At 40.0% G+C, this 27,688-nt stretch overlaps 1 protein-coding gene across 7 annotated transcripts in view; it reads left to right on the plus strand.

Moving 5' to 3' along the window:
* RUNX2 (RUNX family transcription factor 2) overlaps window positions 1-27,688 on the plus strand; it is a 224,224-nt gene that overhangs the window by 176,112 nt on the left and 20,424 nt on the right. For all 7 annotated transcript variants that reach the window (XM_017505118.2, XM_017505116.2, XM_017505119.2 and 4 more), the window contains one exon: window positions 10,019-10,180. In XM_017505118.2, coding sequence (XP_017360607.1) covers window positions 10,019-10,180 — 162 coding nt within the window. The remainder of the gene's footprint in view (window positions 1-10,018; window positions 10,181-27,688) is intronic.

The following is a 27,688-nucleotide window of genomic DNA, read 5'->3' on the forward strand; positions in this document are numbered from 1 at the left end:
TATCTCTTCCCTTCTCTTAGGCCTTAATTTCCTCTTATGCATGTTTGTTTTGCTCTTTCTATGTAAGATCATCCTTCTTGATAGAGAAGATTAAATCAAAATAGGGTTTGGTAATTTTCCTTTCTAACTTTTGTTAATAAAAATTATGCCCATCGTTCTCAAACTTTGCTACATAATCATATTACCTGGGGAGCTCGTTAAACGTACAGACGCTCAGGCTCTACTCCTGAATTAGAAGGTATGAGGTGGAGCCCTCCCAAATCACTCTCAGCTGTAGGCCCAAGGCAGGCCTGTTACCCAAGGCTCACCTTACCCATCCAGAACTCATCCTGATCCAGCCTGAGGTCATCTCAGGAGGCTCACCCCCACGATCAGATGACGTGCGGAGGCAGCTAAGACCCGAAGACTTAGTGCAGCCCCTGGACCCACCTGTGTGTCCATTCCAGCTGCTGTTTTCTCTCCATACCCTTTTCTGGTCTTAGACCGGTCCTAGACTGGACTTCTGCTGTGCTTCTGTTGTGATGCTGCCAGAGGGAAATTTTAAAAATGCATGTCTGATTTTGTCACTTTATACCTAAACACCTTCTAAGGTGACCTCTTGCACTTAGAATAAGAGTAAAATGTCTAGCATGGCCCAGCAGGGTAGGCACAGCCTGGCTCCTCCCTGCCTGCTTTCCATTCTCATCTCACACTATTTTGAACCTTTTCCACAGTGCTCCAGACACACTGGCTTTCTATCAAGTCCATAAAAAAAATGAGACTGCCTTCTTCCCAGGAACTGGACACAGGCCTAAAGCCCTCTTAACGCCCCCTACTCAACTTCTAGACTTCTGCTTGTCACCCAGGTCTTGACTTAATCTTTACTACCTTAGAGAAGCTTTCCCTGATGCTCAGTGTGGTTGGAGTTCCCCTACTGTACATTCTTATGGTACCGTGAACATCTCTTTTTCAGCACTTACCATAGTTACATGATTACTTGATTAATGTCAGTCTCTCCTACCCAACTGTGAAACTCCATGGGACCAGGGGTTAGGTCATACAACTCCATAGGAAAAGGGATTAGGTCTATTTTACTCAACATAAATATCCCAAGTGGCTAGCACCATACCACTGTAGATACCCAATACATTTTTTTTTTTTTTTGAATGAATGCTTAAGAGACAATTACTAGAACAATGGATATAATCATCCATGTGAGGACAGGTATCACCATGCCTGGGGATCTTCTGTAATACCTCAACTGCTGTATCTAATTCCCTAGATGTTGACATTAGCCTGATTTGAACCTGAATTTACCGCACCCAGTTCAATGCTATGATTCAAATTAGGGGTCACCCTCCCTCACCAGCATCACATCTCAGTAATATTTCAAGTTCTTGTCCCACCATTTTGTTTCTTGTTTCCTTCCCTCTTCTGGCTTTATCTTTGAGATTCAGGATATGCCAAGGCTGAGAGGCCAGGACAGGTGTGACATGTGGTATAGCCTCTTTCTTCTTCTATTAGATTTTTTAAAAAAGAAGAAATGAGCTGGGCGCGGTGGCTCACGCCTGTAATCCCAGCACTTTGGGAGGCTGAGGCGGGTGGATCACAAGGTCAGGGGTTCGAGACCAGCCTGACCAACATGGTGAAACCCTGTCTCTACTTAAAAAAAATACAAAAATTAGCTGGGCGTGGTGGCGCGCACCTGTAATCCCAGCTACTTGGGAGGCTGAGGCATGAGAATTGCTTGAACCCAGGAGGTGGAGGTTGCGGTGAGCTGAGAGCATGCCATTGCACTCCAGCCTGGGCGACAGAGCGAGACTGTCTCAAAAAAAAAAAAAAAAAGAAATGCTCCTCCTTTTCTGTAAGACAGTTATGACCCCTATCCAGCAAAAGTTGGTGATAACATGAGGCGCCTCTCATCATATTGTCTTAATGATGCAACTTCCTTCTGGTTTTTCTTTGAACATTTTGTTGCAGGACATGGTATCTTAGGCTATACATATCATTTTTCATTCTCTTCCCTGCTTATTGTCTCCTAAGTTTACTAATTCTCTCTTCTCCCATTGTTTGTGTTGTAATATAACCTATGGTCATGCCTGGTGTACCCTACATAGCATCCAGTTTTAACCAGTTTGCTGCTTTTTTTTCTTTTTTTCCCCTCAGATTGCATTTTTAGGCTCTGTTACTCAGGTCTGTCTCCTACCAGATGATTCTGGTAGCCACCAGATCAGTTGGAGAAGACCCTTGGCTGGGGGAGACCGCACCCTGCTCTCGGGGCTTCTCAGCAGACATGAGCCAGATGCTCTGTGATGGGAGGTGCTGCGCTGCCAGCTACCTTTCATAGCCATCTCGAGTCAGCTCTGCATGGCTTCAAGCATTTCTGATGCAGTTACTGTCTCCAGAAAAGACCAAGGGATGGGAGCTCATGCTTCTGAGTGGTTAGCATCATAGCATTTTTTAGCTGGAAAACATCTTCGCGAAAAGCCACCCATTCCCATGTTACATGTGAAAACAGTGAGACAGGCTGTAAATTACTGGCCTATGGCTGCAGTTAGTGCCAGAGCCTCCAGTCCAGGGCTCTTCGTATGCTTGGAGGACGCCGTTTGTTTTCAAATGGTTTCCTATTAGTCAAGAGAACCAGAAGTGAGTGGAGAAAGCTCATTCTAAAACTCCAGTCTAGCTAAAAGGGTTATTAGAAAAGACGTAGAATTTAACATTTCGTATTTAGTGTAGATTGTTTTGAAATGGGAATCTCTGTATGTATGAATGTGTGTACGTGTGAGTGTGAGTATATCTGTATTTTGAATGACAGTAATGACAGAAATAGTTTCAGATAGAAAATGGTAAATCTGCCCCTCTGCGTTAAGATGATTGCCCCTGCAATTAAGATGCATAGTTCTAAGATAGTAGACTCTGTACATCATTTTCAACACCCCAGTTTTCTCAAGAAATATTTGAGGTTTATGCAGGCTGATCTGAGTACTGATTAGGGGGAAAATGGGTGGAGAATAAAGGGTGGGATTGTGGGGATCTTTGATTGCACCCTGCTGCCCCAACAGGGCAGGTACTCGCTGCAGACGGCTTTAGCAGAATCACTAGCTGTGGCGGTGTCTTGTTACACGAAGCCTGCTGGCCGCAGGAACAGGAAATAGCCTTTTGTGTGCAGGTTCAGGCTTTGCTCCTGTTGACTTGTAGGAAGTAGCCTTTTGCGTGCGGGTTCAGGTTCTGCTCCCGTTGACTTGTTTCCTCCCGTCTGCATGAAGTTCAGCACCCTGCCCCTGGTGTGCCTTGTTGTGAGCGATTCCTAGGAAAGCAGATCCTCCTTCACACCCACACATGTTTAACCAAAGTGTTTACAAAAGGAGCCTTGCTAATGCAGCTGCCTTGTTTCCAGCGTACCTTGGGGCTTTCAGAAAGCTCCCTGCCTGCTCTGCTGCCCCCACTGAAACGTACTCATTCAAAAGAGAATTGGACATGTTTTCCCAGAGTCAGTTTATTTTTGTGGGGTGCCTTTTTTTTCTTGTCTGCTCTCCGCCCTTCTCAATATGACTCCAAGTGTTCAGAGTTCAATTATGCAGATGCGAAATTTGGCTTTTCAGTTATTTGGAAGTCTGGAGACTTAGAGCCCACGGCTCTTTATATATCACTGTAGGAAGTGCACACCACCCCTTCTTGTTCCCTGTACCGGTGATTGTACTTCAGAAGCTGTGGTCCTGCTCAAAAAAGACAGTTTGCTTTCTTCATCTCCACAGTTTTACATAAATGGTTGTCTCCATTTTTGCCTGATGAAAGACAACTCGAGGCATATGAACCACTCCCAATTAGCATTTTTGAGCACCCCCTGGGTACGGTTGCCTTCTGTACTTTTATGTTTTGTGGTTTATAGAATGAAAAGCAGATGCAACCACTCTCTAGAAAGTCTAAGCTGAAGGAACAGCACCCTAGAAGGAGAACTTATAAAATCGGCTCTGACGTTGGTGCTCCATGGTTCCTTTCCATCTTTAGAGCGTTTTTAAAAACACAATTCCATGCTAGTGACAGACTTTGCCTTGGTTGGAACAAATGCTGAAGGGATTCCTTATGTCAGATGATTGGTTCCTTTTTGTGGCTTTCAACGGCTTCTAAGTCAGACAGAAAATGGGAAATTAACCTGAATTCTTAATAGCTAGATTTGGTTTATTCTCACAGAGGAAACCATGATGGCTTCTGACAGTGTGTTGTTGCAGATTTGAGGGGTCCAATAAATAGCCTTCCCTTTATTCCTGGTGGTGGTTCTTAGCGTGCTTTCTCAGCCCTGGGGACCCCTTTCTCCCTGGGTTTATCCTCATGGTCTGCAGGAGCAGCCCCAGTGCTCTGCTTCGTTCTCTTCTCTCGCATGTGGTCATTTTGATTAATCACATCCTGCCTGTGAGTACAGCAGACCCATCAGATAGGAAAGACCTGATTTTCTCTCTCAAGTTTGTTACAGTGCAGATTTGGTTACCACTTCCCTCTAAGACCCCCATTTTAGGTGGCAGGAGAGAAGTTGGTGAGAAGTGGGAGTGGAGTCTTCTTTAAATGCTCTTGTGGTATTTAGTGCTTCAGATTTCCCAAGCACTCGAGTGTGTGCATAAAAACCCAACACCACAGGGTTGTTTATATGTCATATTCATATAAAAACGTATGTCAGTTTGTTGAATTTCTCTAATATAGTAACTAAAATGATACTGTTTCTGAAGATTGCCATATAAAAAGAATGAATTATTGTTTTTTAAAAAACATAAACATATTTAAAGTTCAACGACAGGTTTGTTGTCATTGTTGTTGTTGAGACAAGGTCTCACTCTGTCACCCAGACTGGAGTGCATGGTGCGACTCAATGCTCCCCAGGCTCAAGTGATCCTCCCAGCTCAGCCTCTGGAGTAGCTGGGACCAAAGGTGTGTCACCACATCTGGATACTTTTTGTATTTTTTTGTAGAGGCGGGGTTTCACCATCTCTGCAAAAGCTTGTTACCCAGGCTGGTCTCCAACTCCTGGGCTCAAGTGATCTGCCCACCTTGGTCTTCCAAAGTGCTGGGATTCCAGGCCTGAGACACTGTGCCTGGCAATGGTTTTCATTTTTTTTAAACTTTCTGTGAGATAGCGTTGAGTTAGCCCCTGAAAACTTGTAGGTAGTTTATGGCCTTGAGGTGACGCCCTTAATTGCAGTCAGCCAGGGTGTCACCTCAAGGCCATGATTAAAAGTCAAGGACATTTGTGTTTATGCTGGAGTGTTAGGACATGGCTCTTCCCTCCGTGCAGACTCGAAAAGACACCCATCCAATGCAACCGTGGGTGGGCAGAGTGATGGATGAATTATCCTTGCTCTGTGGGACCTGAGGCTGAGATAAAGACAGTTTCTCGTTTGTCACTGGTTTATCAGTAGGCTTGTCCGAGAGCTAGGCCTTGTATCTTTCCTATCAGTAATTTTAGGATTGACTGGTGATGCCTAAGAAGCATCTATCACCTGTTCTGACTCATCCAATTTGAGAGTAAATCTCAGAAATCTCAGGTTTCTTCAGGAAGTTGAGTTCAGAAATTGTTTATGAGATCAGGTTAAGGTGACTTTCCTCTACTATCAGCACTAAAGTTGTCCATAAGAAAGCAAATATGTTGTAATCATGTATTTATGACAGGATTTTATTTTTTTGGTGACTGAGCATTTAGGAAGTAAAGATATTTTGCAGCTATTCTTTTCCCCACTAAAAGATTGAAAAGGTTAAAGTACACGGTATTTGAAAATACACTTAGAAAATTAGTATTTCTCTGGGAAGAAACTAAAATTTAAGAAGAAACATGATTAAGGTTAAGCCATCGTAAAAACATATCAACATGACTAACACAGTCATATATGCTCCAAATTGTGAACTACACACTACAGGAAGCTCTCCTAAAAATTGTACTCTGCCAGAAAAAGAGGTCAAGGGCTAGAAACAAATACAGAATGAAGGTTCAGTAAAAGTAGAGTCTTTAACTGTGAAAAACATCTATTGGGGTCTTTCCATCTGCTAAACTCTTTATATTATCTCATTTAATCATCAGACAACTTTATGAGGGAAGTATTCTTATTTACTCCCATTTTATAGATGAGGAAACTTTAATCTTAGATATGTCATATAATTTGTCCAATCACACTGTCCAGAAATGTTGGAGCTTGGATTGGTATTCACTCACTCACTCAGGGTGTTAGAGAAGGCATGGGGGTGTTTGGAGACCATTGCTTTCTTTTTTTTTTTTTTAAAGGTTGCTATCCTTTTTTAAAAAAATTTTATACCAGATCTAGTGAACCTCATATGGCAGTTCTTATATTTTATTTTTCTTTAGTAACTCTTTCTCTCTTTAAGCCATATCATAGACTCAGGACACTGACCTTGAAAGAGACTGGCTTGACTCTAGCCTATCCTTTGAGAAACAAAAAAGATAAATCTTTTCACTTGTTTAGGGATAGTGAGAAGTTATTTTTCCTCATCTTGGATATCTGGAAAGGCCTCCACTAAAAGCAAAACTATCCTTTAATAGAATTTTCTAGTAGTCATGATGTAAAACCTAAAACCTCGCTGAAATAAACCTCTTTGATAGTCAAAGGGAAAATTAGAGAATTACTAATTATGACTTAATTTTAATATTTTATTATTCACTCACGCCACCCTGGGAGGTTCATTCAGTAGTTGTTTATTGAGTATTGTGTTCCAGGCATTGTACTTCATTATGCTGAGTCTGATTTTGGAAGTCATTAAGAATAACAACATGAGACAAACCCTACCCTACTCTAGATGGCATAGAGCCATATTTTAATATTTATTTTTGATAATGATGATGATTTGCCATTTACTGTATATTATTTAATCTTCACTCTGAGGAGTCAACTCTTTGAGGTGGTATTATCATCTTCATTTTGCAGATGAGGAACTTAAAGCTCAGTAACACTGAGAAACACAGCCCAGGTTACAAGGCCAGGCAGGCCTTTACCATGTGAGCTCCTAAAGAGAGTCAAAACAGGTTTCCTATAGCATTTTATGGTTATCAAAATGCTTTTACTTGCATTATCTCATTTCTTTTTTCAAAAATGTTAGTAGTTATTATAATGCTCATTGTATAGATAGCACTTGCATTGGTTATATACTTAATATGTGCTAAGAGTGCCAGGTACCATATTAGATATAGCCTAGTTCATGTAATGCTCACAAAAATCCTAGTAAGTATCATTACTTATTTTATAGGTGAACCACTTAGGCCTAAAAGTTTAAGTGATTTGCTCAGCACAGCAGGGAGGTATAATTGGAGCCTAGGCTTTTCTGCACAGCCAGGATGCATGACCACTTCACTGTATTCAGTTTTCTGTGTTATGCTGCCTCATTTTCCAGATGAGGAAACTGAGATTCAGAGTTAGCTAACCCAGATGAGGTCATACAGCTTATCAGTAGCAGAGGTGGCACTCCAACTCAGACCCTCTCACTAGAAAGCCCACTTGTTTCCCACTGGACTGAGTCACCTTTCTGCACAAGGAGAACTGTAAGACTGTATCATACATTCAAGTTGAGTACCCTAATTCCACTTACTCATTTTTTTTTTTACATTTCTTTGTCTCTGTTGTCATTTTTAGGCAGGGAGCCCTAGACAGATGACTTGTTGTAGGAGAGGAATGGTGTACGTTAGACTACTTGCTCAGGAAGTCATCTGGTGAAGTTAGATGAGAACCCAAATCCAAATTTGAGTCCTGTGTACCCAACTTATTTAGCTATGTGATTCTCAACCTTTTTGTCTTTTGAAAATGTTGCTTGAGAGAAGGTCTTGCCCTCATGAGATTGCTTTTCTGTGCTGTAAGGAATGAATCTTTTTCCATCTGAAGATCATTTACCGTTTCTCTGAATAGTGAATTACATTAATGGTGTAAGGCAAGGAAGTATGTCAATATCAGATACATAACAAGGACCAGTCACTCAGATTTGAATTGTTGCCAATCTCTACAATCTTAGCCTTGAGAATTTTAAGGCACAGAAGTCCTTTAATGATCAAGTATCATTTAGATGTCTGAAGGAAAAGTTTGTTAACCATTTATAGCACTACTCTTTTATTTCAACTCAAACTCAGGTAAATGTTCCTTAAAATTGAATTGGATGACATTTTTCTATATATCTGTCAATGTCAGTAAACATCAGATACATGTCCAGATGTGTTTAATTATTTTGACTCAAGGAAGCATGTCCTATTTAGACAGCCTTTAAATAAATTGTTTCTGAATTGAACAAATAAACAAGAAATAGCTGAACTAAACTGCTTTGACTGTATAGAAAAACTGAGAGGTTTTAACAGAGGAATCAGCTCAAAAACTCACATCTTATTATACTCATTTTTACTTTTAGAGATAAACCTGAATTAACTGTTCAAGTATATTAATGGTTTTTGAAAATTAAACTTTTTCAAAAAGTAATAGGTGATGTGTGGGGATAATTTGAAACTGATTCCAAATGTATTAACTCCAGTTCAGATATGTTTGAAACATGGAACTATCCCTGTGCCACCCAGAATATATATATATATATATATATATATGAATTAATGCCTATTAACTGCCTTCTATGCTAGTTTTCTCATGTAATTTTCACATTCTTATGATTCAGGTATTATTGCTGCTCCTCCTTCCTCCTTTTTATAGATGGAAACTGAGGCTCAGAGTGACTGAGTAATTAAGCCAAGGTTACACAGAAAGTAGAAGTCTCAAAACTTGAACCTAATTCTGGATATTCCAAGGTCCATGCATATTCTAAGATACCAAGCTATTCTTGTGAACAGCCTGGTCTATTAGAATTTTAAAAAGTAACATAATTTAAAAATTAGAATTAAAACACGTGTTAAGAGAAATTTGCTTATGATTTTGTTTGATTGGCCCTCAAGTAAGAGCAAAAGAGTTTGAAATACATACTTTTTATGCTTGGGAAACATACAGCACATTTACCTTTTTTTTTTTTTCCTGTATGTAAGCAGAAGGTCTTTTAATAAATCTATGTGGCCTTGAGTTTGTACTTCCAAGAAACTCCTAGAGATACATCAAAAAATATTGTCAATGTTCAGTAATTAACCCTAACCAATTGACTGCCCATTACTTTTATTATTATAGTGACTGTAGGTGACACTAGGCCAAATTCCAGACATATGACATCTTTTAAACTGATTCTAATAGGATTAAAAATGTTTTCCCGCACTCCTGTTTTGGGCCATTTTCTTACTGTCAGAAACTCTTGTACTTGACATTGAAATCGGCTGGTGATGAAGCTTGTCAGTTCTTAATGGTAGTTGACTTTGAATTAAATTTTGTCTTTTTCTTCCGGGTTATTTTCTGGTTTAGTTTTAGCCTGAGAATAACGTAACTGATTCCCCTCCTTCCTGTTCATCTGCCCCTACATTCTCATTCCTGCCTTTATTCCCTTCACCCCATGCTAGAAAGGGCCATTCCATTGACCTGCCTGGAAAGAAAGTGCCCTGAGATGAAATCATGGAATCGTTCACTTTAAAACCAAAAAGCATGCCTGAAAGATAGTAAGTAGCTGGATATGCAGCAGTGAAAGACACAGTCTGCATATTCCTTAACCAAGTTAATTGTTCAGAAAGTATTCTAGCTTAAAAAAAAAAGTAATCCATGCTCACTGGAGGAATTTTAGAGAATATGGAAAATAAATATAATTCCCCTTTGTAAAGATAACCAAAGCAGATTGTTTTTGAAATGACTGTTAGACTTTCCAAATAGAAATATTTAGAAGAGAAAGACAAATAGTCCTTATGCATCACCCATTTTGTTGCTTTCATTGAGACTCAAAGTCTAGAAAGCTTTGTACTATTCAAGGCCGGCAAGGATGGGGTTATAAGAGGTCAATAGCCATTCCTTATATATCTTACATATATAAGCCATTTTTTATCCTCTCTCTCTTTTTCTGCTTTTTCCTGTCTAAGTTTTGGATTGCATGTTTCTAAGTCGGCAATGGTTGCTATACTAAAGATTTTTCTTCTTCTTTTTCCCAGACCCCAGGCAGGCACAGTCTTCCCCGCCGTGGTCCTATGACCAGTCTTACCCCTCCTACCTGAGCCAGATGACGTCCCCGTCCATCCACTCTACCACCCCGCTGTCTTCCACACGGGGCACTGGGCTTCCCGCCATCACCGATGTGCCTAGGCGCATTTCAGGTAAAGACCGCGCTTTAACTAAAAATCCATCCCCGCGCAGGGGTCGGTGGGGGGAGTGGGATGGGCTGAGCCTGTCTCATCCATACTCACAGTAACTCTCTATTAGAGGCATGTGGGCAAGGGAACGACAACAGGCAAATTAAATCTTCTGAATTATGGGGTTATCAAACACTCGAACATTTTAAGCCAAGAGACTGAAAAGCCGCCAGAGATGGCAACTTTTAACATGGCATTTAATGCCACTCAGTTAGTGTCCTGCTGAATTGTATCCCATTTGGTGGGCACTGTCTCATAACTCGGGCCTTTTCCTGAGGGTCTTATGCCAGGCCTTCCTCTGCTTATGTTCCTTTCTTTTCCTAACATCTGCCTATAAACCAAATTGATGGCACAACCCTCCATTCCTAAAGGCTTGTAAGTCCCAGGAGTCCAAGCTAGTCAATTTCAAGAAAGAGCACCTGCAAACTTAGGATCTGGGTCAGAAACTAGTCATTGGAAGTGCAGTGAGGCCTGGAAGAGTCTTAAAAGGCAATGCATGGCCTCTGAGTGGCTAACTCAAGAAGGAAACAGCCTTTCCGTGAAGCATAATGCATGCCGCTGTCACTGGCAGCCTGGCAGCCCAGTGCTCACAATTCTTTGTTCCAAAGACACCCCAGAAGTGTGGGGCCCATGGTGGGAGTGTGTGTGATAAATGACCTGGCTGCCCCTCTGTCCTGGAGAATTCATCACAGAGAGCCAGAAAGTATTCATGAAGACTATAAACTGACAAGTAGAGAAAAGTTAAAGGCCCTTACCTGCCCGTATGAGTCCCGTGCATAAGAAAATAAACTTCTCGGTCCACCGTGACATACGAACTGGAAACATTGTCCCCCCTCAAAGATGTATGTCCATGGAGGCACACACCCCATTGGATCCCACGTTTGCCAGATACTCTTCTCAGCGTTCGGGCCCCTGCACGTGTTTGACTCCTGGCCAGGTTAATGCCTTTCTTTCTTTCTCTTTGTGTTTCTGTCTCTGTTTCTCTCCCTCTCTCATTTTCCGCAAAGCTCGAAGCCGTTACTCTCTCCGCTGAGTTGCATCACTGACAAGCTGAAGCTCCACCAGCAGGCTTGCGGGTTTTGATTAGTTCAGACTCCTTTATTTCTTTCAACTTGGGAGGAGGGAAGGCTTTGTTTCTCAAGCAAATAGCAGGAAAGGGCTCTCTGGTCCTAATGCCTCATATTTTCTGCAGCAGATGGACTCCCATGGGGGTGAGTAGGGAAAGAAGAGGGGTGGAGGGAGAACTGCAAGTTTTTTTGGAAAACCGTGTTACCACTTTTCGTTATGACTGCTGTTATCATTTTTACGAATCACGTAGTATGTGTTGGGAAAGTGTATAGTGTATAGAATTTTAGTTATTTCCCTTGCCTGGAATCACCGTTGCCTTTAGGCAAACGTTAATTAACGATACACAAAAGGATGAGTAAGGTACAGTGGGGATAACAAAGGCCGATATGGGATTAAAGGCACAGTGTTGATGGTGTTGAGTTAGTTCTGGTTATTCCTTCCTCATTTCATACTGAGAATCTGTTTTGCTTTACATAGGGCCAAAAGGACACTTTAACAGAATAGACTCATGCAAACTTGACTCTGTTTGGGGTCCCCTGGTGCTTCCATCTGCCCAACCCACTGTGGCTGAAGTAGATTTTGCTATTTTTTTCTCTATCAGTACCTAGGGGAAAAAAACGTCAGGGAGTGATGGTAGAACTGGAGACACTTATCTAAAGCATTTTCCTACCGAGGTATATTCCTGTGAGTTCACCAGCAAAATCATTGAAAATAACATTGGAAAAATCCTGCCTAAACGAGAAGTCAGTCATCATTGTTTATCATGTACATGTGTAATGGAAAACAGACATTATTTCAAGTTAGTTTACTGAGGATTACTTAAAACATTTTCACAAAACAGTACCTTTTCCATTTCACAGAGAAGGAGGCAGGAGCAGAAACTGGTTAATTTTTCAGCCATATGTCAATCATAGGTTAAAGGTAGGAGTGAGCTTCTGCTTTAAACTGGTTTATACTGAGTTTAGTCCAGTTTTTTCCTCCTACCCCTAACCTTTCTGGAGTTGTTACTGGTAAAGTAACCTGGTGCCAGGGTGGGAGGTTCTGTATAAACAGTAAAGAGAACAGAAAATCCCTCTTGTCAGCATGTAGGTAGGGAAACAGGAAGAAACAACTAGACGTAGACTGTCAGGGAACTGGAGAAGCACTGACTTACCTGACCTTGCTCTGGGCTGTGGGGCTGTGCCTGCACACCCGAGCATGTCCTGGTGGACTCGGGGACCATGTCATTGGAGTGTGCACCATTTCTAATTTCCCTCGGGACTAGTCCTGGGAGCCTTCTTGGGGAAGCCTGTCTCACAGGTTCCCAGGTACGCAGTTAGACAATTTATATCTTAGGAGTTCCCTCAACATCTAAAGCTAATGTCTAAGTCCATGACCTAGAGGCTCCTACATGTGAGACTTAAGCATATGAGGGTTTTAAAATTTGGGTTTTTTTTTGTGCTTTAGTAAATAAACCCTTTGGATTGAGTCCATTCCTGTGCCTTTAGTCTTCATACTGCTCTGTGCCAAATAATGCTGTTTCCACGTAACATGCACAGCTAAAATATTCACCTCTGTCCCTGTCTGCAGGCAGTCCTGCGGGCTTTTTTTGAGAGGCTTTCCAGAACAGTTTATGTTTTCATGTGCATCGATCAATTTTCATCTTCATGTCTAAAGAGAAACACCAAATATCCTCGTGTGATTTTGGGTGAGAAAGAATAAAACTCCTCACTTCACAGTAGGATTGGATGTTCAGACCCAGGTTTGAATCCCAGCTCATACACATATCAGGCGACTTCTTACTTCTCTGAAATTTAGTTTTATTATTTGTAGAACAGGCATAAAATACTTATCTTCAGGGTTGGTGTGAGGATTAAATGAGGTACTTTATATAAAGTGCTTAGGACAGGCCTGGCACATGATATGTACCAAATAGACTGTAGCTGATATTATGAAGCTAAAATTGTTTTGTAAAAATTATATATCCATATATAATTTGCAGGCAAGCCTTGTTAAGTGAGTCAAGTTAGATTAAATAAAAATCTAAATTTTTAAAGGGGACTTTCCTTTTCAAAATGAATCACCACAGAGCATATTTAAAACAAAGCCCTTAGATTATCTAAATATTTAAATAAGTTAATACCCATATGGCATTCACAAAGCACTTAATGCAGTACTTAGCACACAGAAATACTCAAATGTTTCCCATTATTATTATTCCATAGATTTAAAATAAATATTTATAGAGCAAAAAGCAATGGGGAACCATTCACAAAAAAGCCAATAAAGTGTTAAGAGAAAATAATGATTCAATTATGTTAGACAATAGAAAGTGTTGATGTACACCTAAATTAACTAGGTATGCTAATGCTGTATTCTAAGGGATCATAGGAATAAAAGCAACCAGAAAGATCCTCCAGAAAGAACTGTTCCTAAAGAAATTCCATTTTCTCCTAAAAGACCATTCAAAGAAAGACCATGATTTAATCTGCATAAAGACCTTCCACTATTTCATCTTATCAGCACCCTTTCTTCTGAGTAGTTTTCAAGCATGGCTGCAATTCTAGAAGTTAATAAATGACAATAATCACAGTGATATATGAGATAGTCCTGTAGTTTTCCTCAGACCATTTTTGGAAGCAAGGTATAAACAAAATAAGCTAAAATAAAATGATAAAGGTAGGTTGCCTATAATCCTTACTTTACTGTAGAGAGAGATATAATACCAGATGTCTTCCAGTTCAGAGGTACAATACAATGATTCAGAAAATATTTCCTTGACATTGGGTAGCCTTAAATATTGTAGTGGAACAAGAACACTTAAAGGTTTATAACCGAATGAGAAGTTATTGCCATGCAATTGACTAACAGGTGTACGTTATGGTAATAAGTTTGAATCATATTCAGTTGAATTATAAAAGTCAAGCACTACTCTCAGGAACCAGTCTAGTGATGTTACAGTGCAGAAGCCACCTTCTTCCCCACCATACTTACTCTGATAAGTATGGCCTCATTATATAATAATCTTTATTTAAGTAGCACTCCTACCCCCAAATGATTTTATACATTATCTCACTTCATCCTACATGGTTCTAAAAGATTTTCACTACACAGAGGTGGCCAAAACTATTTCTCATTAATTCTAGTGAAGGGCAAGGTATGACAAGGCAAGGAGGGACCAGCAAGGCGTACATGACCCAAACCACTGCATGTCTTTATAATTGCAATCTTGTCACCCATGGCAGTTTTGATCTTCAAAGCACTTGGGAGGCTTCGCACAAAGATTATAATTACATTTCTAGAAGTCATTACAAAATACTATGTAAATAAATAATTGGTGACTTTCAAAATATATTTTATACAATTATCCTGCTATAGAAAGAAGCACAACTGTTTATTGAGGCTGATTGTTTGATTTGTGTTTTTTCCACTGCACAGAACTCCTCCACTATCCCACTCATTTGAGTGAAGTAGCTTAGATTAAACTACATCTGTACTACTCTTTGGCATATATGAGGTAGAAGGGATTTATACCTTTCTGTTGCTTTCTGGAGGTTTCTTAGAGACTTAGGGTATGTTAATTAAAGATGAACAGGTAAGATGCATCTTAGTCACAGTTGTTGTCTGACTCAGTTACTCTGGGAGAGGTCACTATAGATTTTTTTTTTAAGAGACAGGGTCTTGCTCTGTTATCCAGGGTGGGGTGCAGTGGTGTGAGCATAGCTCACTGCAGCCCTGAATTCCTCAGCTTAAGCAATTCCCCATCTCAGCCTCCTGAGTAGCTGGGACTAAAGGCATGCGCCAGGCTAATATTTTTTGTAGGAACAGGATCTCACTATGTTGCCCAGGCTGGTCTTGAACTCCTGGCCTCAAATGATCCTCTTGCCTTGGCCTCCCAAAGTGCTGGGATTACAGAGGTGAGCCACCTTGCCCTCCTTGCCACTATAGATTGTATGGAAGATTTTTCTTTGCATTTGTGGGTTTTTGTTGTTGTTACTGCTGTTGTTAACACAGGACAGAGTTAAGACCTGTAATCTTTCTGAAGGTTATTATTTTATTTTTTCTGCTTAAGAAGATAGTCTTGAATCTCTTCTTTCAAAATATGTAAATATTAACACTTTTCACTGACTCAGCTGCACAGGACTATTGAAGATGTCTCCATTTTTATGACTCTCAGTTGCTAAACTACAATATTCCAAAGGTCAGGAGAATAAGCATTAGTCTAATAATAAAATTATTAAAAATTATGTTTTCACTACTACAAACTCTAGAAATTGCCAGTGGAAAAACCCCATTTTATCACTCAGGCTCTATCAGGAGTATTCAAACCCAGTAGTGCTTGATGTAGTTCATTTAAAAATGTTCTGTATAACCAAGTTTCTATCAAGCCCCCTGAGTCAAGTTCTTGAAACTAGCAGCTTCAGTAATGTGCTGATTATATGTGAACATTTATTTTAGCAGAGCAGCTCTTAACTCACAGGAGGGAGCAAGGCCTTAAGAAAGGTTAAAAGGAAAACTTCAGCAATTAGTACTAATAAACCAGAAAGTTAAAGCAACCATAATAAAACACTAGAGCATCTACTTTTTACTACAGAACCATTCCTTTATTAAGAGCCACCTGTTAGGTAGACATACTCTGCCACAGCAGCCACGGGCAAATAATTAAGTTTAATAGGAGTACCTCTTATTTTGAAGAAGTTCTCTGTTTAAAGCCACAGAGGGGGAAGTTATTAAATTTAATGGACCCTAAACAAAGGCAAGGCCTGTGTCAACAATTGAATGTTCAGTATTCTTCATTATATCGCCACTGATTGAATGGATTACTTTTGCATTCCAGAAGTTGAAATTCATCTTGCTGTCCCTAAAAATAGCCTATCTTTTGACATAAGCAGATGGTGTTCTAATCTTACCTGGACCTCCATTTACTCTAGTTTTTGATTTACTGCTGCTGAGGCCCAAAGAAGTGGTTTTCATTCCTGCTAGATCATTTGGAGATAGTTGGTTGGTCCAGCTCACAAAGTTGACTAAGCTTGCTTGTATGACTAATTACTGTTATTCGTAGCACACTGAGATACTAAAGCTCAGAATGAAACCTGTGTACATGGTTTGAGTCTGATTTTGGACATGGTTTTTCTCAGTTGTTTCTGTGGGGATTCATTTCTGACACATGTACAACTACCCACACATAGGGAAAAGATTTAGTAATGAAAGGAATCATGCTTTTGCAGGGATGGCAAACACATGGTTATACACTTTATTGAAAGATTTGCTGAAGTCTCCTTTCCATCAAAGAAAACTTGAGTATATGAAACTCATTTCACCCAAAGTATTAATTTTCTATTGATAGGTACAATGGCTTCTGCAGTGCACTGGGGTCTGAGGAGAGAGGGGAGGCAATTTAACTTAGGACACCTGAGTCTTCATTTCATTGTCACCAAAACGTCTTTGCATCATTCTCAGATACAGTTAATTTGTTGTGCCTCAGTGGTCCTGTTAATGAATTACTAGAAATTGCTGAATCACATGTCTTAAGAGGCTCTGCAAGGAGTAAGATGCTATCTGTTTAGGGATTTGATGTTCTTAGGACTTTTAGTAAAGAAAATTTCCCTTACCAGATAAATGCTAGTGGAAAAAGTAGGTCACATTATTATCTTCAAGAGTAGAAATGTGTACGACATTACTTTTATGTATATGTCTTAAAATTAATACTTTATTCTTTTGAGAAATTTTAAATTTACAGAAAAATTGAGAAGAATGTACAGTTTCTTATATTCTTTCCTCGCTATCTCCCTCTTTCTCTTATTATTTACATTTTGCATTTGTGTGATATTTGATGTAATTGATGAACCAATATTGACACATTGTTATGAAATAGAGTCCATAGTTTACATGGGGCTCACTCTTTGTGTTGTGCAGTTCTATGGGTTTTACCATAATGTCATGCATCCATCATGACAGAATCATAAGGAGTAGCTTCATCACCCTAAAGATTTCCTGTACACCACCTGTTCATCTCTCTTTCCCTCAGCTCCTGGCAACCACAGATTTTTTTTTTTTTGGATTGTTTTTATAGTTTTGTCTTTTCCAGTGACATATAGTTGGAATCATACAATAAGTAACTTTTACAGACTGGCTTCTTTCACTTGGTGATATGCATCTAAGGTTCCTCCATGTCTTTTCATGACTTAGTAGTGCATTTCATTCTACCCCTGAATTGCATTGCATTGGAAGGACCCTATTTTATATATATATGTGTATATATATATATATATATATATATATACATATACATATATATGTTTTGAGATGGAGTTTCGCTCTTGTTGCCTGGGTGGAGTGCAATGGCAGGATCTTGGCTCACTGCAACCCCCACCTCTCAGATTCAAGTGATTCTCATGCCTCACCCTCCTGAGTAGCTGGGATTACAGGCACCCACCACCACATTCAGCTAATTATTTTGTATTTTTAGTAGAGATGGGTTTCACTATGTTGGCTAGACTGGTCTCAAACTCCTGACCTCAGGTCATTCTCCTGCCTCAGCCTCCCAAATTGCTGGGATTACAGACATGAGCCACCGTGCCTGGCCGGATGCTATTACATTTTAAAAATCGTCAAAGGTGCTCTACCTGAACCTGAGGATACTATTCTATCTTCCCCTTTCCTTTTGTTGCTGACTTTGTCAGTGATTTTTCTTATTAGAAAGCATTTCACACATTTCTTCTTGGAGAAGCACGTTCTCTATCACAGCAATTGTCACCAAAGCATCTTGGGTGCATTTTTAAATTAAATTTATTTTTTCCTAATTTTGCCCATAGATAAATTCCTGAACATTTACTTTTTGGTGGTCATGCATACCAATTAAAATACAGAACATACCTAGTTAAAAATAACAATCCAGTTATGTGACTTCCTAGCTGCCTCCAAAATATTTGACTCTCCCAGGTAAAGGGGGACCTTTTCTCTTATAAAATGCCTGGCATTCCTTAAGTTTTCTGTGCTATTTCTCACTTCCATGTCACCCATTTCTTTGCACTGGTGGGCAGGAGCCTGCTGTTCCCTCTTGAAGATCCCTTTCCCAACCACCACTTTCTTCAAAGTGAATTGCTCTCTCATCTACACCTATTTGTATGTCATTTTTGGACTTTGGACACACCCTCTAATATATGCATATCTTCCTCTTTCTTTTCTTTCTTTCTTTTCTGTTTGAGGTGGAGCCTTACTCTGTTGCCCAGGGTGGAGTGCAGTGTATGATCTCGACTCACTGCAGCCTCCGCCTCCCAGGTTCACACGATTCTCCTGCCTCAGCCTCCTGAGTAGCTGGGATTACAGGCATGCACTTCAACACGACACCCAGCTAATTTTTGTAGTTTTAATAGAGACGGGATTTCTTCATGTTGGCCAGGCTATTCTCCAACTCCTGACCTCAGGTCATCCACCCACCTCTGCTCCCAACGTGCTGGGATTACAGGTGTGAGCCACCGCACCCAGCCCATATCTTCCTTTAGCATAAAAATTTAATTGCATGCCATTCTTTTTTTTATGAGCCTCTTAAGGGCAGTGGCTATGTTTTGCATATTCTTGAATCCTTATACCTTGCACTGTTTTTGGCACATAGTGGGCCCTTAGGAATGTTTAATGAAACAAGTATTAGTGGGAAGGAAAATAGAAAAAAAAAAAAAAAGAGAGAGAGAAAGATATGTAGGAGAAAAAAGGGAAGAAGAAAAAAGGTTTTGTTCACCTGGAACAACAAAGAAAGGGCAAAACGAGAAACTTTCATTGCTGATAAGGACAGGAAATAGCGCAGTAAGAGTGTGCATAAGCAGTATATATTTTTATCTCCCAAGTCTTTTTGCAATGTGTTTCATATTTAGAACACATATCAAGACTGTATCTGTTTCCAGAACTTGCTGCTAACAGTTAGTAACAATGCCAAAACATATTTTAAGTCCAGCTTGAAAAATGATCAAATAGAATTTTTGATTTCTACTTTAGAGTCTGACATTAATTATAGCCATCGTGTAATAAAGTGTCAAAGCTCTTTTCTGAGAAAATGATAGAAATTATATTAACTAAGCTGTAAACTGAAGCACAGCTGTTCCTCTAGAATAAAGCAAAGGATAGGATTTTGACAACTATCATTTCTCAAAGTCTTATCTTCTTCACGCTGAATTTTTTTCTGTGTGTGTCCCCCCTCCGCCTGTTTTTTTAACCCTTTCTGTATAGTATAGTTGCAGGTCATCCTACTGATCTGGTCAGTGGTCTCGGACACAGGTCATCCATCTTAATGCCTCATACCCAGAAGCAAATTCCTGTCTTCTCAGCCTTTGGTAGTGTGGGCTAAAGTGGACTTTGTTCTTTTGGTGACCGCATTACACTGTTTTCTCCTATTTGCCACTTTTGTCAAGCTGCATTTCTCCAGTTATTTACTTTTAGAGTTGTTTTTTCTTCTGTAGATCCAAATATGATATTTTACAGTTATCCCTGTTAGGTTTTACCTTATTTGATTCAGGTAATCCTTTCTGCCTGTCTGGAACATTTTAGATTTTAATAATGTCATCTGACATATTAGTAGCCCCTAGCATTCCTTCCTGTTTGGAATGCTTTTCTTTGATTCATTTCAAGTCAGCTCAACAAATATTTGGCATATGCTTAAAATGTGCTTACACAGGTGAGGAGTAAAAAGGAAATAGAAGACATAGACTCTGCCTTCAAGAAGCTTTCAGTCTCATTTAGGATATAACATAAAGCAAATGTGATGGTTACATTATGGTGCCAACCCATGTAGATGCTAAAAATATGCAAAGAATGCTCAGGGTTTTAGGAAAGGAGACCTATTTTGTCCCTTTGCTCTATTATAATAATTCCCATCCATAACCAACTTAAAGCTATCTCCTTTAGGAAATTAAAAAAAAAAAAATCAATCCCATTCGGCTCAGATTATATTTCCACTCTGAATCACTTCAACAATTACATTTTCAGCTTTTAAAAATAACATATGTTTGATGTGTGTGGCTTCATGTTTCTTAAGATGTGACAAGGATATGGAGGATCTTGTCTTTTCCTAGCTAGACTGAAAGCTCTCCTAATTCAGGGGCCTAGTCTTCTAATCCTTTGCTATCTCTCCAGAGCTCTTGCTAGATTGAAGACTCCCATTGGCCCAGGGCCTGGTCTTCTAATCCCCTTCTATCTCTAATACCTGCTCTGATGCTCTGCATGCATAATGTCATGGGAAGTACTGGCATTCAGTAGAAAAGTCCACCCAGGAGTCGGTGCCGCATGCTTCAGGGTTCTTATGCTGTGACTATTATTAGAAATTGGCTAATAGATCTAGAAGTGGGATTCTATAGGAGACCAAGACAATTTCTATTTAAGTTCATGTTGTATAAATGCAAATATGGTCTCACCATGCAATGTGTTATGGAATATGCTCAGCAACTCTGATAAAATAAAACAACATAGTTAGCTCTGCTTTAGCATATACATCCCATATGCATGAACTCACCAACTCATTACATTTAGAATGAATATACATATACATAGTCTTGACAGGTCTATTATTTGTAATATTAATAAATATCAGCCAAGCTAATACTTTTTTCAGGAAAAATAGGACCACTGACATCCCTATGTCTTAATATTTGCTAACTTCATTGAGTATTGATTTCTCAGAAAACATAAACTGATCACTATTGGTAGAAAAGGGACAGAGGAACTGCATTATTATCATTACTTTTTAAAAAATTATTATTATTATTATTTTGAGATGGAGTTTTGCTCTTTTTGCCCAGGCTGGAGTGCAGTGGTGTGATCTCAGCTTACTGCAACCTCCACCTCCCAGGTTAAAGCAATTCTCCTGCCTCAGCCTCCCAAGTAGCTGGGCTTACAGGCGCCTGCGACCATGCCTGGCTAATTTCTGTATTATTAGTAGAGACAGGGTTTCACCATGTTGGCTAGTCTGGTCTTGAACTCCTGACCTCGTGATCTACCCATCTCAGCCTCCCAAAGTGCTGGGATTACAGGTGTGAGCCACCGTGCCCAGCCTGCATGATTATTTTAAATTAGCTCTTAGGTTTGTTAAAATGCAGAAATAGTTACAAGGGAATATGCAGAACAGTTACTTAGAAAAGAGATAAGTAAACAAATAAAAAGCTTTCTTCTAATTGAAATATCCTATATGATAAAATGCAAAAGAGAACACTTTAATTTGAATTGTTCAAAGTCATTTGTGGGCAACACTTGGTTTCAAGTAGTTCAAAGTCATTTTCAGACTTCTTTTTTGTGTTCCTTAAATGCAAACAGGAAGACATATTTTATGGAACTGGGTCTGAATTTAAGTAACGTGGTCTGAGGCAAATCTAGGACCCCATTTGACTATACTGTCTAAATTTTTTTATATGACTCAATAAATTAGTGAATCTCAAATCCGTGAAAGTAATGTAAATAAAAATAAAGGGCTGCCCAGACAACATTGTTCCTAAATATCCCAAGGGATTTTTTTAAGCAGAAACATGTCATCTATTTTCCAGAGAGACTGTGGCCTTAAGTGACCAACCCATAACTATGCAGCCAAGCATGAGAGACTAGGAGAAGCCCAGTGCTTTTGTATCTAAAGCTTATCACCGTCTCATGCTCTATCCAAAATGGTCACCATTCCAGTTCTCTGTGGTAATTAGCAACAGTGCTATAGTTAAGGGAATAAAAATAACACATATAATGATGGTTTCAAACACACCCTGACCTGTGCCAAGGAGAGCAGTGATTCATGAAAAATCAATAAATAAACCCATTGATGTGGTGACAATAAATCCATACATAATCAAGAAGAATCCTTTCTAAATAAAAGCTACAAAGGAAATAAAAACAGGTTTGGAAAAGTCTGATAATAGCATTATGGTACTCATCAGTAAAGAAAACAAACTTGTAAGCTCCCAAACTACACCTTAGGAAAACAGTACATTCTCAGTGTGGCTTCTAAAGTTATGGTAGAGGCCAGGCCCGGTGGCCCACGCCTGTAATCCTAGCACTTTGGGAGGCCAAGGTGGGCAGATCAGGAGTTTGAGACCAGCCTGGCCAACATGGTGAAACCCCATCTCTACAAAAAATACAAAAATTAGCCAGGTGTGGTGGCATGTACCTGTAGTCCCAGCAACTCGGGAGGCTGATGCAGGAGAGTTACTTGAACCTGGGAGGCAGAGGTTGCAGTGAGCCAAGATTGCACCATTGCACTCCAGCCTGGGTGACAGAGAGAAACTCCTCTCAAAAAAAAAAAAAAAAAAATGTATATATATATGGTAGGGAACTGACCTAAAAGAGTCTAAAAAGGAAAGAATTTGGCCCCCAGGGCAGATAACAAAGAAAGTTAAAGTTGTTCTCTGACTTTAGAAGTTGGCAGGTGCCAGGTGCCACAGATACTTTTTGAAGGGGTAATAAAACCCCACATAAGCCCTTTTAATCCAGCAGGTGATTGAAACTTTTGATTTGGGTCTTGCCTCCCAAAGAAGAATTGAGTTAAATGCTGATAAAATAGCAGTTGCTCAATAGAATTATGTTGAATTGATTTGGTTTATCAGGAAAACATTTCTTCCATGACTCAAGCATGTAGAGTGGTGATTAAACATTCATAGCATCGCTGAGAATGTATTAAAAATAGGATTTGGCTGAGAATGGAGGAGCCTATCTTTTAATTTTGGATGTGCCTCTAAGTTCTTGAGCAGGTCACTGACTTCTGTAGGTCTTAGTTTCCTCAAGTGTGAACTGCGTTAGTTTGGCTAGTTTTTCCCCAAGGTACATCATAAAGCTTTTGATGTCTGCGGTTCTAAATTAAGGCCTGAAAGGGTAGGTTTTCTTACAGGAGAGATTTAGTAATCATCACATAAGAAAACTAAATACCTGCTGGGTGCGGTGGCTCACAGCTGTAATCCTAGCACTTTGGGAGGCTGAGGCGGACAGTTTGCTTGAGCCCAGGAGTTGGAGACCAGCCTCAGCAACATGATGAAACCCCACCCCCACAGAAAATATAAAAATTAGCTGGGGTGGTGCTGCATGCCTGTAGTCCCAGCTACTTGGGAGACTGAAGTGGGAGGATTGCTTGAGCCAGGGAGGCTGAGGCTGCAGTGAGCTGTGATGGTGCTATTGCACCCCAGCCTGGGTGACAGAGTAAGACTCTGTCTCCAAAAGAAAGAAAAGAAAATGAAATACCACTATCAATAATAGCACTGAAGGCTAATATAGCATTTGATTGAAGAACTAAATTAACAGGAGCAACTATGATAGATGTCAGGAAAAGTTTTGTTTCAATTAAGAGATTCTGCTGAGAAGCAACCTAAGATCAGGTTATTTAATGCCAAAAGAACATTTAGATCTTGTTACCTGACCACAGCTGAACCTGTCTTTAAGGGGAAGCCTTATATATGTGCATATGTGTCAGAATCCATAGACAGTTTTTGAAATTCCAGATTTAATGTAAAATTGAGGAATTTTATTGACATCGCTCATACCCTTGTGTGGTTTTATGTAATTTATCTGTTAACCCTCTTTACCTGAGAATGGTACATTTATAAGTGGTAATTTATCTTACTGGAGAAATGAGAACCTTATAAGCTAAGGGTTACTGAAACAGATGAATTCTGTTAATAATAGAATAAATGTGATCACAGGACCAGGCTTTCTATATTAAATAAGTTATATCTATTTAAAGAAAATATGATTTGAATCATAATGAGCTTTCTCTTAATGAAACATTGCTGTCATAGTGTTTTATAACCGCATGATAAAAATATTTATTAATACAAGTTATTGCCAACATAAAATTTACTCATTTATTGAGCGCTATTCTACCCACTGGAGATACTCTGATGAACAAGACAAAAAAGGCTCTTGGAACTTTTTCTCTGGCATGTGGCATAACGACTAAACAGTCTTTGAAGCCAGGTCTGAATTCAGGCTTCTTCACTCACTAGCCTTGTGCCTTTGCGGAGGCAACTCAGCTTGTTTGTACCTCAATTTTTGCATCAGTTAAATGACCATATGATGATAATAATAATAACACTTGCTGTAATAGGTTGTTATCAGGACTAAAGGATAGTTAATATATGTAAACCCCGTAGAATAATGCCTGACACACAATACATGTTAGCTATCATTACCAAGGGGTGGGCAATTTAAAATAATAAAATATTATCTAAGGGTATGTACTATGGAAAAAGTAAAATAGGGTGAGGTGATGAGGAGACAGTAGTTCAGCTGAGGTCTAAATAACCAAAAAGAGTTAGCCCTGTGAAGATCAGGAGGAAGGGAGGGCATTCTAGGCAGTGGGAAAAGCTAGTGCAAGGGCCCAGAGGTGGGAAGACTGTGGGGGTTTGAGAATGCTCAATGGCTGGAGTGTGTAGAGGATGTGAAGTTAGAGAGATAGGCTGGGTCCAAGTTATGCAAGGCCACTGCAGGTCAAGATCAGAGGTTTGGATTTGCTGTTGTGTGCAGCGCTAAGCCATTTGGTAGATTTTAAGCGGGGTCTTATATACACCGATTTATGTTTTGCAAAGGTCACTCTGGCTGTTGAGTGGAGAATTGTAAGAGGGCTAGGGAGGAGGGAAGAGTGTGGTTAGGAGGCTGTGGCAGTCACCCTAGCGAAAGGGCAGTGACTTGGGCTTGCCTGGAAGTGGTGGGGATAGGGACACTGGTTTAGAGAGAGCATTTTGCTGGTATCATCAAAATGCTTTAGTAATGTTTTCTCCCAATTGTTAGTTTACTTTAAAAGGAATAATATTACATCTTATACAACTTTAATTCATGTTTAGACACTATTTATGTTTAGACCACTTCACCCTAAGTGAAGTGGTAATTCTGGAGTTACTTGATTTATTAAACGAATACAGAACTACCAACCTGGAAATTTCAGGCCAGAAATCCATTTTGAGAGCTGAAATGTTTTGTTTGGCTGAAAATTATTAATTTTCAGTAGTCACATTTTGTTAATCTGCTGATTTCCAATAGCTCTCTTTCCTTGGCACTGTGCAAATCCAGATTTTAGTGCAATGATGTACAATGATGAGATGAATTCCGGGGACTGAAACAACATTATGTGTTTATATTAGTCTGTTCTCATGCTGCTAATACATACCCAAGAACTGGGTAATATATAAAGAAAGGTAGATTTAATGGACTCACGGTTCCACATGGCTGGGGAAGCCTCACAATCATGGCAGAAGGCAACAGAGGAGAAAGACACATCTTACATGGTGGCAGGCAAGAGAACATGTGCAAGGGGCAGGGGAACACTTCTGTATAAAACCGTCAGATCTCATGAGACTTATTCGCTATCACGAGAACAGTATGGAAAAGACTTGCCCCCCAGTTACCTCTCACCAGGTCCCTCCCATGCCATGTGGGGATTATGAGAGCTACAATGCAAGATGAGAGCTGAATGGGGACGTAGCCGATCTATATTAAAGTTCTTCTCACCCTCAAAATGTTGTCTTCTATATCCTTTATACACACCAGTTCCTTCCCCTGCTTTTAAGATGCACTTCAGGTTGGGTGTGGTGGCTCAAGCCTGTAATCCCAGCTCTGTGGGAAGCCGAGGCAGGTGGATCATTTGAGGTCATGAGTTTGAGACAAGCCTGGCCAGCATAGCGAAACCCTGTCTCTACTAAACACACAAAAATTAGTCGGGCATGGTGGCACGTGCACCTTTAATCCCAGCTACTCAGGAGGCTGAGGCAGGAGAATTGCATGAACCTGGAAGGCAGAGGTTGCAGTGAGCCTATCTTGTGCTGCTGCACTCCAGCCTGGGTGACAGAGCAAGACTCCGTCTCAAAAAAAAAAAAAAAAAAAAGATGCACTTCAATGGAAACCATCATGCATGCAGGTGTGACCAGGCCAGCTTTGCAGGCAGTCATTGAACGATCACACTGGGGAGTGTGTGGCAACAACTCTGAGGTGAGGAAACACCTGGGCAAGGGGTTAGCAGTTCCTTCAGGTTGGCGAGCTAATATCCAGCCATTGAGAAAAGTCAGTCCAGGTGAGACACCAGCACTTGTCCTCCCTGTGGAGTCAGTACCCAGAACACCTGCTTCAGAGGACTGAGAAACTGGGGCTTACCTTAAATAGCAAGGAACTTGAATTGATAAGGGACAAATAATATGAGGAACATGTTCTAAGCAGAATCTCATAACCACAAGCCAAACTTAAAGGAGAAGGCTTTAAGCAGGTAAGCCTGTTGGCGTTACAGTTGTACTAATCTATCCCTCCTTTCTCAGATCCTTCAAACATGCCCTAAAAGGATATTCCTCCTCTTGAAACTCTAAAATTGGGGTTTTGGAAGTTAGCTTCAAGATCTCATGCAGATATGAGCAATTTTTCTTACATTTCCTGTTGAAAATGTAGACACAGCTTTCTTTTCTTCCTGGAATCCCGAAGTGCAGAGGTGTATGTACTTAAAACCATTACAGCCATTTCTTAGTTTGTTTTAAAGGAAAGGAGAGTAGTAAAATTAGGATCTGGAGAGCACGTTTCTCTGTGACCAAAGCTATTTAAAATGTATTTGATGGATTTATTTTGAGATTTGGAAGCTCAAGGACTCAGAAGAAGATACAATTCAAAGGGTGTCAGCATGAAGAATCCAGAATCATACTCAGAACTCCAAAATCTTCATAGACTGGAGCTTCGGATAATGGATTGGCTGTTTTCCGGCTGTCAAACCTAGTTTTTAACTTTTCTCCCTGGCTTTTTCATTTAGAAGGGTGCAGTAAAAGAGAATGGAGGCGAAAAAATGTAATGTGAATTTTCTCACTAGAGTGAGAAGCAGCAGATAACAGCCACTGGAAAAAAAACAGTCACTTTAAAAAAGAATAAAATTGGCAGGGTACTTTATTGGAAAGAGGCTTGCTTTCTCCCCATGAGCCAAGAGGTCTGAGTCCTGACAATACACGTGTATAATGAATTCCCCTCCTCTTCAGTTGAGTGGCTGGACTTGCTTATACTCATGCCCCGCCCCTCCAGTCCCAAGGTGTTTGTACCGATCTTTTTCACTACAACGACACCGTGGTATCATATTGAAAATCATCACACAGGCAGGTTAGGAGATAGGTAACTAGACATTTAGTTAAGTGCCTTAAAGCTAGAGAAAGGAGATGTGGTTGTCTTTCAGCCTATTTGCAGACTTTGCAAGCTAGTATGTGAGGCATCAGCTTTGGACTTGCAAAGCCACAGCTTCTGCAGATGGCTGAGTTGCCTCTTCCTGTACTTTACCACATTCCTTGGTACCTAAGAGAAAAAAACTCTTTCACCAAAGTGAATCCCTCCCAGGGGTCTTCCTACCACCATTTTAATAAACAGGTTACATCTCAAACTGCAAATGATACAACGTCTAGTTAGAAGTTTGAAAACAATCTTTGTAAAAGTTTATTACAATCAAATACACAGTAC

Source organism: Cebus imitator, unplaced genomic scaffold, assembly GCF_001604975.1.
Source record: "Cebus imitator isolate Cc_AM_T3 unplaced genomic scaffold, Cebus_imitator-1.0 Scaffold334, whole genome shotgun sequence".
Classification (NCBI taxonomy): domain Eukaryota; kingdom Metazoa; phylum Chordata; class Mammalia; order Primates; family Cebidae; genus Cebus; species Cebus imitator.